This window comes from Gopherus evgoodei, chromosome 2, assembly GCF_007399415.2.
Source record: "Gopherus evgoodei ecotype Sinaloan lineage chromosome 2, rGopEvg1_v1.p, whole genome shotgun sequence".
Classification (NCBI taxonomy): Eukaryota; Metazoa; Chordata; order Testudines; family Testudinidae; genus Gopherus; species Gopherus evgoodei.
The window spans coordinates 97,641,842-97,656,723 of record NC_044323.1 but is presented as its reverse complement, the minus strand read 5'-3'; the positions used below and the strand labels follow the sequence as shown (position 1 = coordinate 97,656,723).

General features: G+C 40.6%; 1 protein-coding gene across 3 annotated transcripts in view; it reads left to right on the top strand.

The window, feature by feature from the left end:
* Positions 1-14,882, top strand: part of TPK1 (thiamin pyrophosphokinase 1) — a 539,274-nt gene that overhangs the window by 263,371 nt on the left and 261,021 nt on the right. For all 3 annotated transcript variants that reach the window (XM_030551432.1, XM_030551433.1, XM_030551431.1), the window contains exon 5: positions 11,466-11,538. In XM_030551432.1, the coding sequence (XP_030407292.1) occupies positions 11,466-11,538 (73 nt within the window). The remainder of the gene's footprint in view (positions 1-11,465; positions 11,539-14,882) is intronic.

The following is a 14,882-nucleotide window of genomic DNA, read 5'->3' as shown; positions in this document are numbered from 1 at the left end:
CATCACTCAGGGCAACGACAGGCTTCGTCACCCGGACCTGAAGCCTCTTCGCCTCACAGTGTGGCTGCTGCGTAACTGAGCCGGGGTGACAGGAAGCCTTCCACCTGGTCAACGTACCGGGCCCAGTGGAAGCATTTCTTCTACAGCTGCAATACGCTCGGTCTTGCTCCTACTGAGGTCTCGATCCCCTCTATTTGGCCTGCCTCTGGCCTTCAGCGGCAGGACCTGGCGGTATCATTGCTGAGGGTACACTCGGCAGCCATCTCTACCTTCCAGCCAGGCTAAGGTGGACGTTCCGTGTTCTCACACTCTATGGGTTCGAGGTCCCTCAAGGGCTTGGAGCGCTTGCACCCTTGGGTGCGCCGCCCAGCCCCAACCTGGGACCTCAACCTAGTTTTAACCAGACTTATGTCTCCCCCATTCGAGCCGTTCGCAACCGGCCCTCTGCTATACCTGTCTTGGACGACAACTTTCCTCATAGCTGTTACATCGGCCAGATGGGTCTCCGAGCTCAGAGCTCTTACGGTGGTTCTGCCGTACACTAGGTTTCACAAAGACAAGGTGCAGTTATGACCGCACCCGGCTTTCCTCCCTAAGGTGGTTTCGGCCTTTCATGTTACCCACAGCTCAACGCAATGGGCGCAACCATTGCACTCCCTGGACATCTGTGAAGTGCTCGCATTTATATTGCGCTGACAGAACCATTTCGTAAGGTGCCCCAGCTCTGTCACGGTAGCAGACCAAAGGGAGGGCTTGCTTGTTTTCTCAGAGGATCTCATCTTGGGTGATGGCGTACATCCGCACTTGTTATGATTTGGCTCATATTTCCCCAAGCCACATCACCATGCATTCTACCAGGGCTCAGGCTTCATCTGCCGCCTTGCTGGCTCGTGTTCCTATCCACGAGATCTGTCACGCAACTCCATTGGTCCTCGGTCCATACCTTTGCTTCGCAGTATGCCCTGGTTCAACAGTCAAGAGATGCTGTAGCCTCTGGCTCAGCAGTTTTCATTCTGCCACATTTCACTCCGACCCCACCGCCTACGTAAGGCTTGGGATTCACCTAACTGGAATGGATATGAGCAATCACTCGAATAAGAAAAGACGGTTACTCACCTTTGTAACTGTTGTTCTTTGAGATGTGTTGCTCATATCCATTCCACACCCACCCTCCTTCCCCACTGTCGGAGTAGTCGGCAAGAAGGAACTGAGGAGCGGGTGGGCCGGCAGGGGTATATATCGAGCACCATGACGGCGCCATTCTAGGGGGTGACCTGCCGGCCCACTGAGTTGCTAGGGTAAAAGTTTTCCGATGAATGTGCACGCGCGGCGCACACACCTAACTGGAATGGATATGAGCAACACATCTCAAAGAACAACAGTTACAAAGGTGAGTAACCGTCTTTTTGTTAGGCTAAATAGATTGAGCTCCTTTGTTCTGTCACTATCAGACATGTTTTCTAACTCTTAAATCATTGTTGTGGCTCTTCTCTGATCCCTTTCCAGTTAATCAACATGCTTCTTGAATTGTGGATACTGGGACTAGGTACAATATTCTAGCAGCGCCAAATACATAAGTAAAATCACCTCTTTACTCCTAACTTGAGGTTCCTCTGTTTATGCATCCAAGTATCACAATGGTCCATTTGGCCACAGCATTGCACTGAGAGCTGATGCTCAAGTGATAGTCCACCTTCCCCCTCCCCCTCAAATCTTTTTTTGAGTCACTGCTTCTGAGGATAGAGTCTCCCATCCTGTAAGTATGGCCTACATTCTTTTTTCATAGATATATATGACAGATTCCAGGGTGCAATCCAGAGAGGTGCGTCACCACCCGCCCTGCAACCTTCGGTGCCTCAAAGTGCTTTACCAACCTGGGCCCCTCACAAACAGCATGCAGGTCACACCCTGAGCATCTGTGGATAGCTTCAGCGTGCCAACAACACTCCAGTCACACTCTGGCTTCTACCAACCTCAGTTACCACTTGCAGGATGACCTCAGTCTTGAATTTTCCCAAAAATGTGTGTTTTGCACTGTACTGCCCAGCCCGCTCCTGACAGTTCAGATATTAGAGGTCCATTGCCCTTGTAAGGGGTCAGTATTCAACAGTTTGCTTTTTAACAGGAGTTACCAAGCGGTTCAGTTTAAACACAACACTGGATTCATTTTGATTAAAAAATAAAACAAGTTTATTTAATTATCAAGAGATTTTAAATGAGAACAAGTATAAGGCATTAAAGTCAGAAATGGTTACAAGAGAAACAAAGATAAAATGCTTTCTAGTAACTACAACTCAACAAACTCTACTTGCTTCAAGGTAAAATCCTTGCCACATGTACCCAGCAACACTGCTAACAACCTTTCAGGATCCTTCCCAAAATCAAAGGGCTGGTTCCTTTGTCCTCTTAGGTGAAAGAGAGAGAGAGAGATAGGGAGAGAGGAAAAAAGATAACCCTGGAGTGTTATTCCTCCTCACTTGAATAGTCCAGACACCCTTTGAAATGTTTTTTCCTGAGGGTTACCCCTAGAAATAAAGTTGCTTCCCACTGTGAGGACGGAGACATGGAGTCTAATGGGGAAAGAGGTTCCATGTGGTAGCTTGCTAAAATGCAGATCAATCTGTTCCTGCCCCTCTTCTTTGCCAAAGAATGATCACTTGACAGGTGACTAACAATCAGCTTTGGTGACACCTGGCTAGAGGCATCAGCTTTTCTTTTGTGTTTGAGGAACAGATTTACCCCTACCCAGACTTGTCTGGTAAACTTATTTCTGTCATAATTTCAGCTTATGTTCGTAACTTTACATGTCATGTTGCTACATACTTTTCACCAGGATATTATTGACCAGTGAGTTGTTAGTTTTTAGGTGATGCCTTACAAGGCATATGTTTTACAAAGATTATTACAATAGCGTGTATGATGTGAATATAGAGTGCGTTCGGTTACAGTATATGTTTGCATTTGGCTATGTTAAAATGCATGTTGTTTGGTTGCACTCAGCATACCAAGCAATCCAGATCACTCTGTATCGGTAGCCTGTCCTCTGCACTGGCTGCTTTTTGTGACCATAGTCTGGCAGCAAGGGACAAGTAGTCATCCTCTGAGCTCTCAGACCCATGTGCTGTGGTATGTAGTCATGCTAGGTAAGGATTTACAATGCTCCTTTCTTGAAGACACAGCAGGGTGTATCCCACTACAAAATTCCTCTGGCCTGCCCTGAGCTAAGATGGCATATTTTGGATGGATGATTCTGTTAACCTCCATTCCTCCTTTTTCAAACCACCGTGACTCCAACAAATAAAACCAAGTATAGTGCTTGATCTTGTGAGCTGGTAAGAATTTTCCTGCAAGGTGCTGAATGCCCTTAGCTCTCATTGCTTTCAAATTAAGTAAACTTATGACTGCAGTGGAGCATGCAGTTATACTTACCTTTTAAGTAATGTGTCAGTAGCAATAAATAATAAAGAGGGAGTTAAGGGTGTTCAGCAACTCTGTGAAGATTTTATTACCTGATTTTTCAGAAGGACAACACCAGTTCCCATTGAAGCCAATGAGATCTTCAGGTGCTCTGCGCCTTTGAAAAGCAGGCTATTAGTTCTGAAATCTTGGAGTAGCATTTTAGTTTATATTGCATAGCTCATTAGTGATGGGAGAACCATTTCAAACATTAGCAAAAATAAACCCAACAGTTCTACTTACCGTTAACATTTCTTCTTGTCACTAAAGGGTTTTCAGAACAGAGAATTTTGCAGCATGATTTTTATTAATGATAATGGAAGTTGTTTGGCTGTCCCTGTGCAGAAAATTTCCCCCTGATGTATGCTTTGGGTAGTAGTTAGAGATGATGATAATCTATTCTACAATTTATTTCAAGTACTATATTTTTATTATTTGCAGGGTGGCACACTACATTAGAGGTAAGCGTAAATGCATACATTATTGAAGTGATAGCCTCACACAATTTTATATTTTTCCTTAAATCATAATATTTCCAAATTAAATAATACTTAATGTTCTTGAATGTTAAGGCTATTCAAAGGCATTGGAAAGAAATTCATTTCCAAGACTGCCAAATATTAGGAAACAGCTTAACATTGTGGTCTATGCAGCACTTTCGGGTAGTCCACAGCAGACTGGCCGGTCATGTGCGTCCTGATTCAGCAAAGCAGTTATGTATGTGCTGAAGTGATTTGATTGAATTGTGGCCAGTGTGCTGGTTCTCTCTCACATTTCTAACTGCTAAATCTCACTACAAGAAGCTAAAAGTACACTATATAATTTCCAAATATTGCTTTTCTGTGTAAGGTGTTACTGTTGCTGTCATTAAGAATTAGTGAACTCTTTGAGGCAGGGATCATCTTTTGGTTCTGTTTTTACAGTACCTAGCACAGTTGGGTCCTGGTCCATGATGAGGGCTCCCGTGTGCTATTGCAATACAAATAATAATAAGGGAAGTTTTGTGATTGCAAGTGAAAGTGTAAGTAGACTATGGGATCATGAACAGAAGTGCAAGTGTCCATAATCTATATTTTAAGATGTGATTCACACTATGGAAAAATCGTGAGAACTCGTGCTTGTAATGCTGCTAAAAAACTATTCTCTGCAGCAGTGATTCTCAACCAGGGGTATGTGTACCCTGGCGGGTACTCAGAGGTCTTCCAGGGGGTACATCAACTCATCTAGATATTGTCCCACTTTTACAACAGGCTGCAGAAAAAGCACTAGCAAAGTCAGTCCAAACTACAATTTCATACAGACAATGACTTGTTTATACTGCTCTATATACTAGACACTGAAATGTAAGTACAATATTTATATTCCAATTGATTTATTTTATAATTATATGGTAAAGATGAGAAAGAAAGCAATTCTTCAGTAATAGTGTGCTGTGACACTTTTGTATTTTTATGTCTGATTTTATAAGCAAGTAGTTTTTAACTGAGTTCAAACTTGGGGTTAAGCAAGACAAATCAGACTCCTGAAAGGGGGACAATAGTCTGGAAAGGTTGAGAGCCACTGCTCTGCAAGCCGTAACAGTACATTTATAGCATATGGAGTCTGTTAACCTTGGATGACTAGTTCAAATACAGATGAAGGTGCTGTGACTGCAAGTTGCTGTCATCTAGTAGCTTTTTTGATATGTTTGAAATTACAGTAACTCCTTGCTTAACATTGTGGTTATGTTCCTGAAAAATGCAACTTTAAGTGAAATGATGTTAAACAAATCCAATTTCCTCCTAAGAATTAATGTAAATTATGGGGAGTTAGGTTCCAGGGAAATTTTTTTTGCCAGACAAAAGACTATATATATATATATATCAATTGTTTATTTAAAACTTATATATTGTGTGTGTGTGTGTAATGCTCAAACACACACACACACAGTATAAGTTTTAAATAATTTAATACTGTACACAGCAATGATGATTGTGAAGCTTGGTTGAGGTGGTGAAGTTAAGAGGGTGGAAGAGGAAGCGATATGTTCCAGGGAATGCCTTACTGCTAAATGATGAACTAGCACTTGGCTGAGCCCTCAAGGGTTAACACATTATTGTTAGCGTACCCTCACGCTCTACAGGCAGCATGAATGGAGAGAGGAGACACAGCATGGCAGAGAGAGACAGAGACACATACCATGTGTGCGTGTGTCAGAGAGCAAGGGAAAGACAGAGACACACACCATGTCTGTGAGAAAAAAAGACGCATACTGCCCCTTTAAGTACACTGACCCTACTCTAAGTACATTGCCTTTTTAAGTAGATCAGCAAGTTGAGACAGCAGCTGTTGCCAGCAAGCTCCCTCCATCCCGAGTCCTGTTGTGTTTCCCGCAGCTCTTTGGAGATGGGGTACAGGAGCAGGGGACACCCTGACATTAGCACCCCTCTTTCCCTCCCCCACTTCCTGGACAGCAAGCAGGAGGTTCCTGAGAGCAGCTCCAAGGCAGAGGACAGGAGTTGCGCACAACAATGGGAGGAGGGACAGCTGAACTGCCCGTCAGTTGATAGCCTGCTGGGTGGCTGCTGCAGAGGGAACTTAGGGTAACAGATAGCGGGGCTGCTGGCTCACTATGGTTCCAGGACCCCACCGGCTAGCTGCAATGGGCTGCTCTTCCTGCAAGCAGTGGACAAAGCCAGTGGCTGCCAAACAACGTTATAAGGGAGCATTGCGCAACTTTAAATGAGCATGTTCTCTAATTGATCAGTAACGTAACAATGTTACTGTAGTTAGTTGTCTCAGCCCTTAGTGACCAGTTTCCATGTCTCAGACAATCTTGTGCATAATCTCAGTAGAGAATTGACAGATTGATTTGGCGTGGGAACTGAATGTAAAACAAAAAACAGAAAATCAAATCTCCTGCTGTACCTGTTCTTAGAATGAACAGGACATGTCAGTCCCCACAGCTATCCTACTGCATCCTTCTCTAAGTGCTAAGTTCACAGAACACCCCTGGTAAAAACCAACCCTCATTCCCTTAGGGTAAAACTCACAACAGAGCAGCCAAAGAGCCCACTTTAGGGTTAAGTGGAAATATGGACTTCTAGACAGGCTGGCTGCCTGCAGGTGTTTGTTGTATTGTAATTGAAAGCAAACTGTACTGTACTCTATCTTCAAATGTTCATGTCTCCAGTGTTAACATTTATTTTAAAAAGTTCATTGCACACCATTATATGCTAAAGGAGCTACATCACAAGGAAAATCAATAGTAGGAAATTGTAACTTTGAATTAATGATACAACTGAGTAGTTATGCCAGAGTAATTTATTTAAGAAAACCACACTGTATTTTATTATAAAGTGACTTCTAAGGTGATTTTTTTATTGTATAAAAAGGCATTTTACTTTTTAAGTTAAAGTTTGAAAGTGAGTTAGGAAAGGCCCAGTCCCAGTTCTGCAAACACTTCAAACTCAACATGATGGTCACTAGCTTTTTTGAAGCTATGTCCTGAGGGGTGGGCCTTCTCTTCTGATCACCTATTCCCTGAGGCCAACATTAAATGACCAAACTGTGTAAAGGAAAGATTGAACTATTCCTGGGTGTTTTTTGTTCTGAATCTGAGATAGTTACAGATTTGTAACTACAGGGAAAACCACTTGTTATTTTGAAGAACTGACACCTATAAGATCCCAAGGCTGGAGTTCAGGTGACCTCTGGAAAGCTTTTTAGCATGCATGTAGGTTTGTTTATTGTTTAAATATGTTCTCTCTGTAATACTTTCACCTTAAGAATAAATGTGCGTGCCTTTAGAGAGCTGTGTCATAATTTGCAACTGCTGGCAATTATAGCTGTTCATAGCCTTCAGAGAGAAGGAAAAGTGCAAAACAGCTTACAATTCCTCAGTACACATACTGACTCCCTTTCCAGCCTGGGATCATTCTTTCACTGTTCAAATCTTTTTTCCTCCAGATGGTTCTCCAGGTGTTGAGATGGAGTGGGAGAGGGAAGCCACATGGTGATATAATTCTCCCTCTTTTATACTTTCTTCCAGCTGTTACAAAGATCCTTGCTATGATGTGAGACCCAGGCAGGTTCCATTGGTCAATCAGTTTTTATTGCATATGTGCCTTCTCTAAGGAGCCTCTTTGATAGTGTATTGTGTGTTGATGACCCATTAATGAGCCTCTGGCCAGTGATGGCTACTCCTTTGTTGTAACTGAAAAGCTGGCCCTTGGTGTTCCCAACCTCACAACATATTGCAGTAACACATATAGCAATACTTCATAACTTCACATGTAACTATAGTACATACAATCCAACAGGATATTAATGTTCAACAGATCAAGACATTTAAAACAATACCTCACAAGGCATACTTTGTACAAAAGATATCATAATTATATGACAGTGGTGAATATAGGGGTTCCAGGGTGCTGCTTTGAGGTACAGACTGTCACAGAGAACAGGGTTTACAGCTGAGACTCCCAGGCAGAGAGAGTTGCACCCCTGCAGGCCAGATTTAGATGCCTATCTCTGAGGGAGGCAGCAGGGCTTAGCAGCTCTCCTGGGCTACCTTAGGCAAGGAGCCACTTGGTTTTTTGTGAATCTCATTCTGAGATGCCCATCTCTCCCAATTCATTGTGTAGAAAGCCTAGATGCCTAACCCTGATTTTGTGAATCACAGTGCTTTTCCAGGCACCTAAAAGATAGTCATGGTGATACTCATTTAAGTTACTTTGTGAATCTAACCCATGGTGCATCTCTTTTGCATCTTTCAGGAATGCTATATCCCTTCAAAGATTTTCCTCCTTTGTTTGTTTTTGTATGTTTTGGGGAAAGAGAAGAAAGGAGATGTTACAGTAACCTTGTAGTTGGGCACTCAGGCCATTCGGTGCCCCCTGTGGGGGATTCTGAAGCTGTGCTCTATTCCAGCTCCTAGTGGTGTTTCTAGCGGGAGGCAGTGGCCTGGGGCTTGGGGAGTTAATTTTCAGCCAGAGTTCACAGGAAGGTATGCCTATCTTTGAGATAATTAGGTGAAGCTGAATCCATTTGAACTCAATATTTTAAAAAGATGTATTTTGGCTAGAGGAGAGAGAACTATGTAGCAGTTGTATTGATCAGAAGCCAAAGCAGTGTGTTCTAGGGACACAGCAAAGCTACTTGTTTTGGTTTGTACTTGTTTCTTGAGTTTACTGTTTATAAAATTCCATGGATAGAAATTCAACTAGCAAAAGTTTCTTAGTATCAATTTGGGTTAAGCCAGACTCTCTGGGGTAAATTGCTACCTGGAGAGGATGTGTTTTGTTTCGCTTTCTCTTGTAGTTCTGCTCCTAGCCCCTCAATATGTCTTTTGAAACATCTATGTTATGAAATGTTTAATGGCTAGAAAAACACTGCAGCTAGTAATTAGTGTAAGGAATTAAAGCATGAGAAAGCAGGTGATCATAAATGACAGTTTTTCCCACATTAAAACCTCTGGATTGTGTGTGCTGTTTGAGCAAGATTAATTATAAAACAGGTAATGATCTATGGAAGGCCATAGAAGTAAATGTGAGATATCATATGATGCTCTTCATAACAACTGTTTTTCCTTCTTGGGTGGGGTGAAGGGCAGGAATTGATTTGTGGGGGGACCATCTTTTACATCTAGAGTAAACTTAGTTTTAATAGCCTCCCTGATTAGCAAGTAGGAAAGCAGGGAAAAGAATGAAGGATAGGAATTGACCTTTGAAGTTTCTCAGGCTTCTGAGATCTTCTAATTAGTATACCTAGACTCAATAGCAAACTAAATTGCTACCAGCTTTATTGAACAGGTGTTCTTTGTCTGAATAGAACAAACCAGGAGTCCAATCCTCTTTCCACTGAAGTGAATGAGCCTGATTCTTTTCTCACTTACACTTGTGTTGATATTAGTAAAGCTACACTGTTGAGAATGAGAGGATTAGGTGTAGAGAGTTTTATGATTGACTGCAGTCGGTAAGCAGGAGCATTACCTAAAACGTGGTGTGTCCTGCTCAAGTATACAAGAGTCTTTCTAAAACTCAGACAGCATAGGGGATTGCTAATTTCCCTGAGAACAGGTTGGATTTGCTTTTGTTGGGAATGCTGGTGGCTGTTTTGAAAGAGGGTAGTTCTATGATGAATGCTGTGTAGAAAAGTATCACTTTCAGCACCTGCTGAAAAACAACTTTCAGTTATTAAGAACAATGATGGCCAATAACTATTAAGTCTTTAAAGAAAAAAAATCTAATAAAACTAGTGCAGAAGATTTTTATGAGCTTTAATCATGTGGGAATTTTAAAGAAGATGTGTTGTTCTGTTAAGATCAAGTGGGAGAAAATTTTCCTGATGTGGTGCTAAATTTCTTTAAGGACCACTTTAAAATTAATTTATTTTTTTTAAGTTATAAGCCAGTGAGTGAATTTACTTATAAAGTCTTTGAAAAATCATGCTGACCTCAAGAGAAAGTTACAGAATGGCCCAATCCCTACTTATGGCTGAAGTTAGTTTTGAAGTTATCTGTGGAACAGTAACCAGCACTTTCATAATGCTATCTTGCCTTTTCATCTCTCTTGCTATCGTATATAAATTTAAATTTACAAGATTTCAGTAAGAGGGAAAACTATTTTCTTCAAAACCCTTAAATGATACTTCATATAGCACGGTTAAAGTTTCATTATACGTTTGAAAATAATAATGGAGTTTACAAATCTGTTTGATGCACTTAAAAGCTATACTGGGGAGAAACCAACCCATTTAAGGTAAAATAAATACCCTAAAATCTCCATTCCTCTGTTGTTTACAGCAAAGACTATGAGACTTTAGAAGATATGCTTTTAAGAATTTAATTTAAATTAAATTCTTATGGATCTTAGACATTCTTTTTTTTTAAGGAGATAATATTTCCAAAACCTCAGGCATAGATAATTTTAGGAGTACTTATCACTGGCAAGTTTTTTTGTTTTGTTTTTTTTTAAAGGGGGGGGTGGGAGGGAGGGACAATAGGGAACCATAATAAAATAGAAAATCAGTAATAACTTAAAAAACAAACCACCTGAAAACCAAATAATCAGTTGCCAATATTAGCACAGGGAGTCCTCTTCTCCATAGGTATTTAGAGAGAAATACGATGCATCCCAGCACACCACAGCAGGAAGAAGATTAACCAAACTGTCTTTCTTCAGCACATTTCTAGTATACTAAATCACTAGGAAAATGAAAGCCAAATTAAATGGATTTTCATGTAACTTTTATTTGATTAGCTATTTTTTGTGTGTGGGTGCAATGTATGGAGCAGATTGCTGAGTGCTAAATTGGGCAACAAATTATCTTTAGTGGCTGCCAGCCCACAAAAGCTCTAAAGGCTTCATGACATCTGAAGGTGCAGAGGGCTAATTCAGATCCCTTGGGGGAGATTTAAAACTAACTTTCTATGTGCTGTTTGCCAACATAGAAGCTCACACTTAGGCCTTTTGTTGTTTCCCTCTCCCATCAAGTAATCCATTATTCTTCCAAGCCAATGCAAGCAGAGATATTGTGTTGGATTCCACTTGCTTATAATGTCTTGCAACCCTTGGATAAAAGAACAAATTCTGCTAAATGTCTGACACCCTGAAACTATTACTGCTGTTAGCAAAAGAATAAGATTCTAAGAGACTAGATGGTATGGTATAATGAATTGGCTTTTTAGCTGTTTTGTTGATGGCAATGTATTTAAATTAAACAAAAAACCTATTTAGAGCTAATCTTTCTTAAAATACGCATGCACAGCTCCTGCTGAACTCTATCTGGGAGTTGCACGTGTCTATGTAAAGGTGTAGTATTTGCCCCTTTGAAAAGAGAGAACACCAGTTTATTAGACCTCCAGCATATTATGATAGGGGCTTACTTAGTATTAATTTTGGATGTAGACTACTTCATAATCTTGTTTCTTTTCCTTTGAGAGAGGAATATCCTCCCTCATTTTTTTTTAATTTAAGAAAATAAGATGCCTTAATTTTTCATTGTACTGTTCATTGCTTTTCTTTCAGCTTCCTGCCTGATTACATCAGCGGTGACTTTGATTCCATTAGGTCTGAAGTCAAGGAATACTACAAGGTCAAGGTAAATTCAATCCCTTTAGTGTATTTGCACTGGTTTTTGTTAAAGCACCATGGGGTCCCAGCTCATTAGTGAGAAATTCTTACCACCTATTGGTCATCCTCAATTCCTCTTGGCTTCTGAGGGATTTGACCAGGCCTTGTACTATATGTGAGTAGCTCAATACAATTTAATAAGTAATAATGTATAGAAAAAACAAAGTGACTTTAATACAGTTGGCTTTTAGTTGGGAATTTGCAGCATCACCTCAATATGGTAGAGATGTGTAGAGATTTTCTTGGCAAGAAACTACCGCGAACTTTCTTAAAGTCTGAGTTTGAAAGGCACCCACATAAGCTCTACAGATATTTTCAGAAATGTCATTTTTCATGGTTTATGATTTTATCCTTCAAGCAACAAACAGTATGTAAAGACTCTTTTACTGCTACTTTCTCGATCGCATATTAAAACAGTGAGTCCTGCATTGACTAATACAGACTTCAGTGGGACTTCTGGACAGATTCCTGCATATGTTAATTTGTAGCTAATGCAGCCTGCACATTTTCCACCAGCACAGTTAATATTAACACTTTCCCTTTTTTTAGGTCTTTGCCTTGGCTATTTAGAGTCACCACATCATGCTTAGAACCATTATTCTTAAGCTACTGTACATTAGCGAGAATGTTTTATTGGACTGCACATAACACTTTAGCAGTCTGTTTGTCTGGGACTTCATGTGCTGAGTCTCACCCTCAGACCTAAGAAAACTGACCTTTTGGAGTAACTTCTGTGAATTTGCAGAACTCTGCTTATAAGCACCGCAGGCACTAGTTACAGACATGCTAAATAACTGAGTTCCATATGAGGTGGGTAACTTAGCCTCAGAAACTCACAGATCTGATATTTCTTCTTTGGGTTTCAGCTGTATAGGAGAACGTACACAAGGATGCTCCTACTGAGACTGAAATAGAAAATAGCTAATGGCCCAATTCCCCTCTGCTAGTTCAACTGTAATTTGCTACCACTCCAGGCCCAACATGAGTTCTTGCTTAAGGCACAATGGATATAAGGTGCTTTGTTGGCATTGCCTTCTGATCAAAGAGCTCCCATCTGATCATGAGTTTTCATGTGTTGTGTACCTAAGATCTAGAGTTTTCATCTTCTAACAATTTGTGAATCTGATCCAGATTCAGCAACTAAATTAATTCCTAAGAACTCATGCTTAATTGGTTAATGTTTGCAAAGTGAAGTTTTAAAAAATGTTGTTTATGCTAATTATTAGTGTTTATCTGACTCATTCTGCCTAAGTAAACTGCTAATTTCAAAGTGTAGTGGGAGATCAGGCTTGAAGAGTGTTACCACAGAGAATATTTGACTTAATAGTTGGTTGTATATTGTGTTATAAGTTACACATTGGTAAGTAGGTGTAGCTTATATGCCGATGCATTCAAACAAGGGACTGCTGTAATGTAGTGGTGGGGTTGGTGAGGAAGAACTAGTAGGAGAGTGTTAGAAAATGTATGCTATATCAGGGGATGTTGCACCTTTTTATGCCAGTTCCTTTTCCTGTTACAATATATATGATAAAAGGAATGTTTTAAGCACTTAAAGGATATTAAGGTTTATAAGAAATAGCCAGCATAGGTTGGTTTAGCATGGTTGGTTTGTTGACAAATCTGTTTCCTTCTGTGACAGAGTTGCTGACCTACTGGATGGGGGAAGTAGTAGATATGATCTATCTTGATTTGAGTAAAGTTTTTGACACCAACCAATATGACATTCTCTTAAGCAAACTAGGAAAATGTGGTCTTGGTTAAATTTCTAAAAGGTGTGTGCACATCTGTTTGAAATACTGTACTCGGAGTAGTTATCAATGGTTCGCTGTGAAACTGGGAGGATGTATCTAGTGGGGTACCACAGAGCCCAATCCTGGGTCTGGTACTAGTCAATATTTTCAGTAATGACTTGGATAATGGTATGGAGACTAAAATTTGTGGATGGCATCAAACTGGGAGGGGTTGCAAGCACTTGAGAGGACAGGATTAGAATTCAAAACGCCCTTGACAAACTGGAGAATAGTCTGAAATTAAGAAGATGAAATGCAATAAGAAGTGTGAATTACTTCACTAAGGAAGGAAAAATCAAATGTACAACTACAAAGTGGGGAATAACTGATTAGGTGGTGGTCATACTGAAAACAAGTTTTGGTTAGTAGATCACAAATTGAATGAGCTAAACAGCGTGATGCAGTTGCAAAAAAGACTAATTTTCTGGGGTGTATTCACAGGTGTGTCATATGTAAGACATGGGAGGTAATTGTCCTGTTCTACTCTGTACTGAGGAGGGCTCAGGCGGACTACTGTGTCCTAAAGTATAACACCCAGAATTGGAAAGATGTGGATAAATTGGAGAGAGTACACAGGAGAGCGATAAAAGGTTTAAAAAAACCTGGGCGTGTTTAGTAGTCAGAATAGAAAAGAGAGGGTGTGGGGGAGGCTGTATTAAGGGATGTTATCAAGAGGACTGATCAGTTGTTTTCCATGTTCATAGAATATAGGACCAGAAGTAGTGGACTTAATCTGCAGCAGAGGAGATTTAGGTTAGATATTAGGAAAAACTTTCTAACTATAAGGGTAGTTAAGCTCTGGAATAGGCTTCTAAGGAAGGTTGTGAACTCCCTGCATTGGAGATTTTTAAGAGCAGGTTGGACAAACACTTGTCAGGCATGTTCTAAGTGTATTAGGGCTTGTGTCATCACAGGGGTGGCTGAACCTGATGACCTCTCAAGGTCCCTTCAAGCCCTACATTTCTGTGATTCTGTAACTTAGTCCACTCTGAATTTGGTCCTATGTACCATTCAACTCCGAAAAGTGTCTGTAAGCCTGTAACTTTGTATTTGTGATGTAAAGCTAGCAAGTAGTTCAATGTGATTGTATGACTGTAACTGAGGGCATAATCTAACCTGAAGAATCTGTGCTATTGGTGGTGGTGCCTGAGCCAGAAAAGACACCGCTCGACTTGAGATCCTGTGAGGATGTGCCTGGCTGAGGGAAAGAAACTTTAATAAAAACAAAGAAACCAAACAAAAAAAACCTGAAATAATTTGGTCTGAAATTCAGATGTAAATGTGGAAGTAAACGTATGAAATTTTTCTGTTGGGGGCAAAACAGTAGAGTTTGACTAGTACTCCATATCTTGTCTCCTACTACAACATTTGAGCTAGTAAAGGACTAGCAGTAGTTTGCTCAGTTCCTATAGTCATCTCATTTTGTTTACAGTACACCTATGAATCACATAAAAACAGATGGGACAGGTCCTCAGCTGGTGTAAAATGGCAGTTTCCTTTTTAAATCGGTGGAGCTACACTG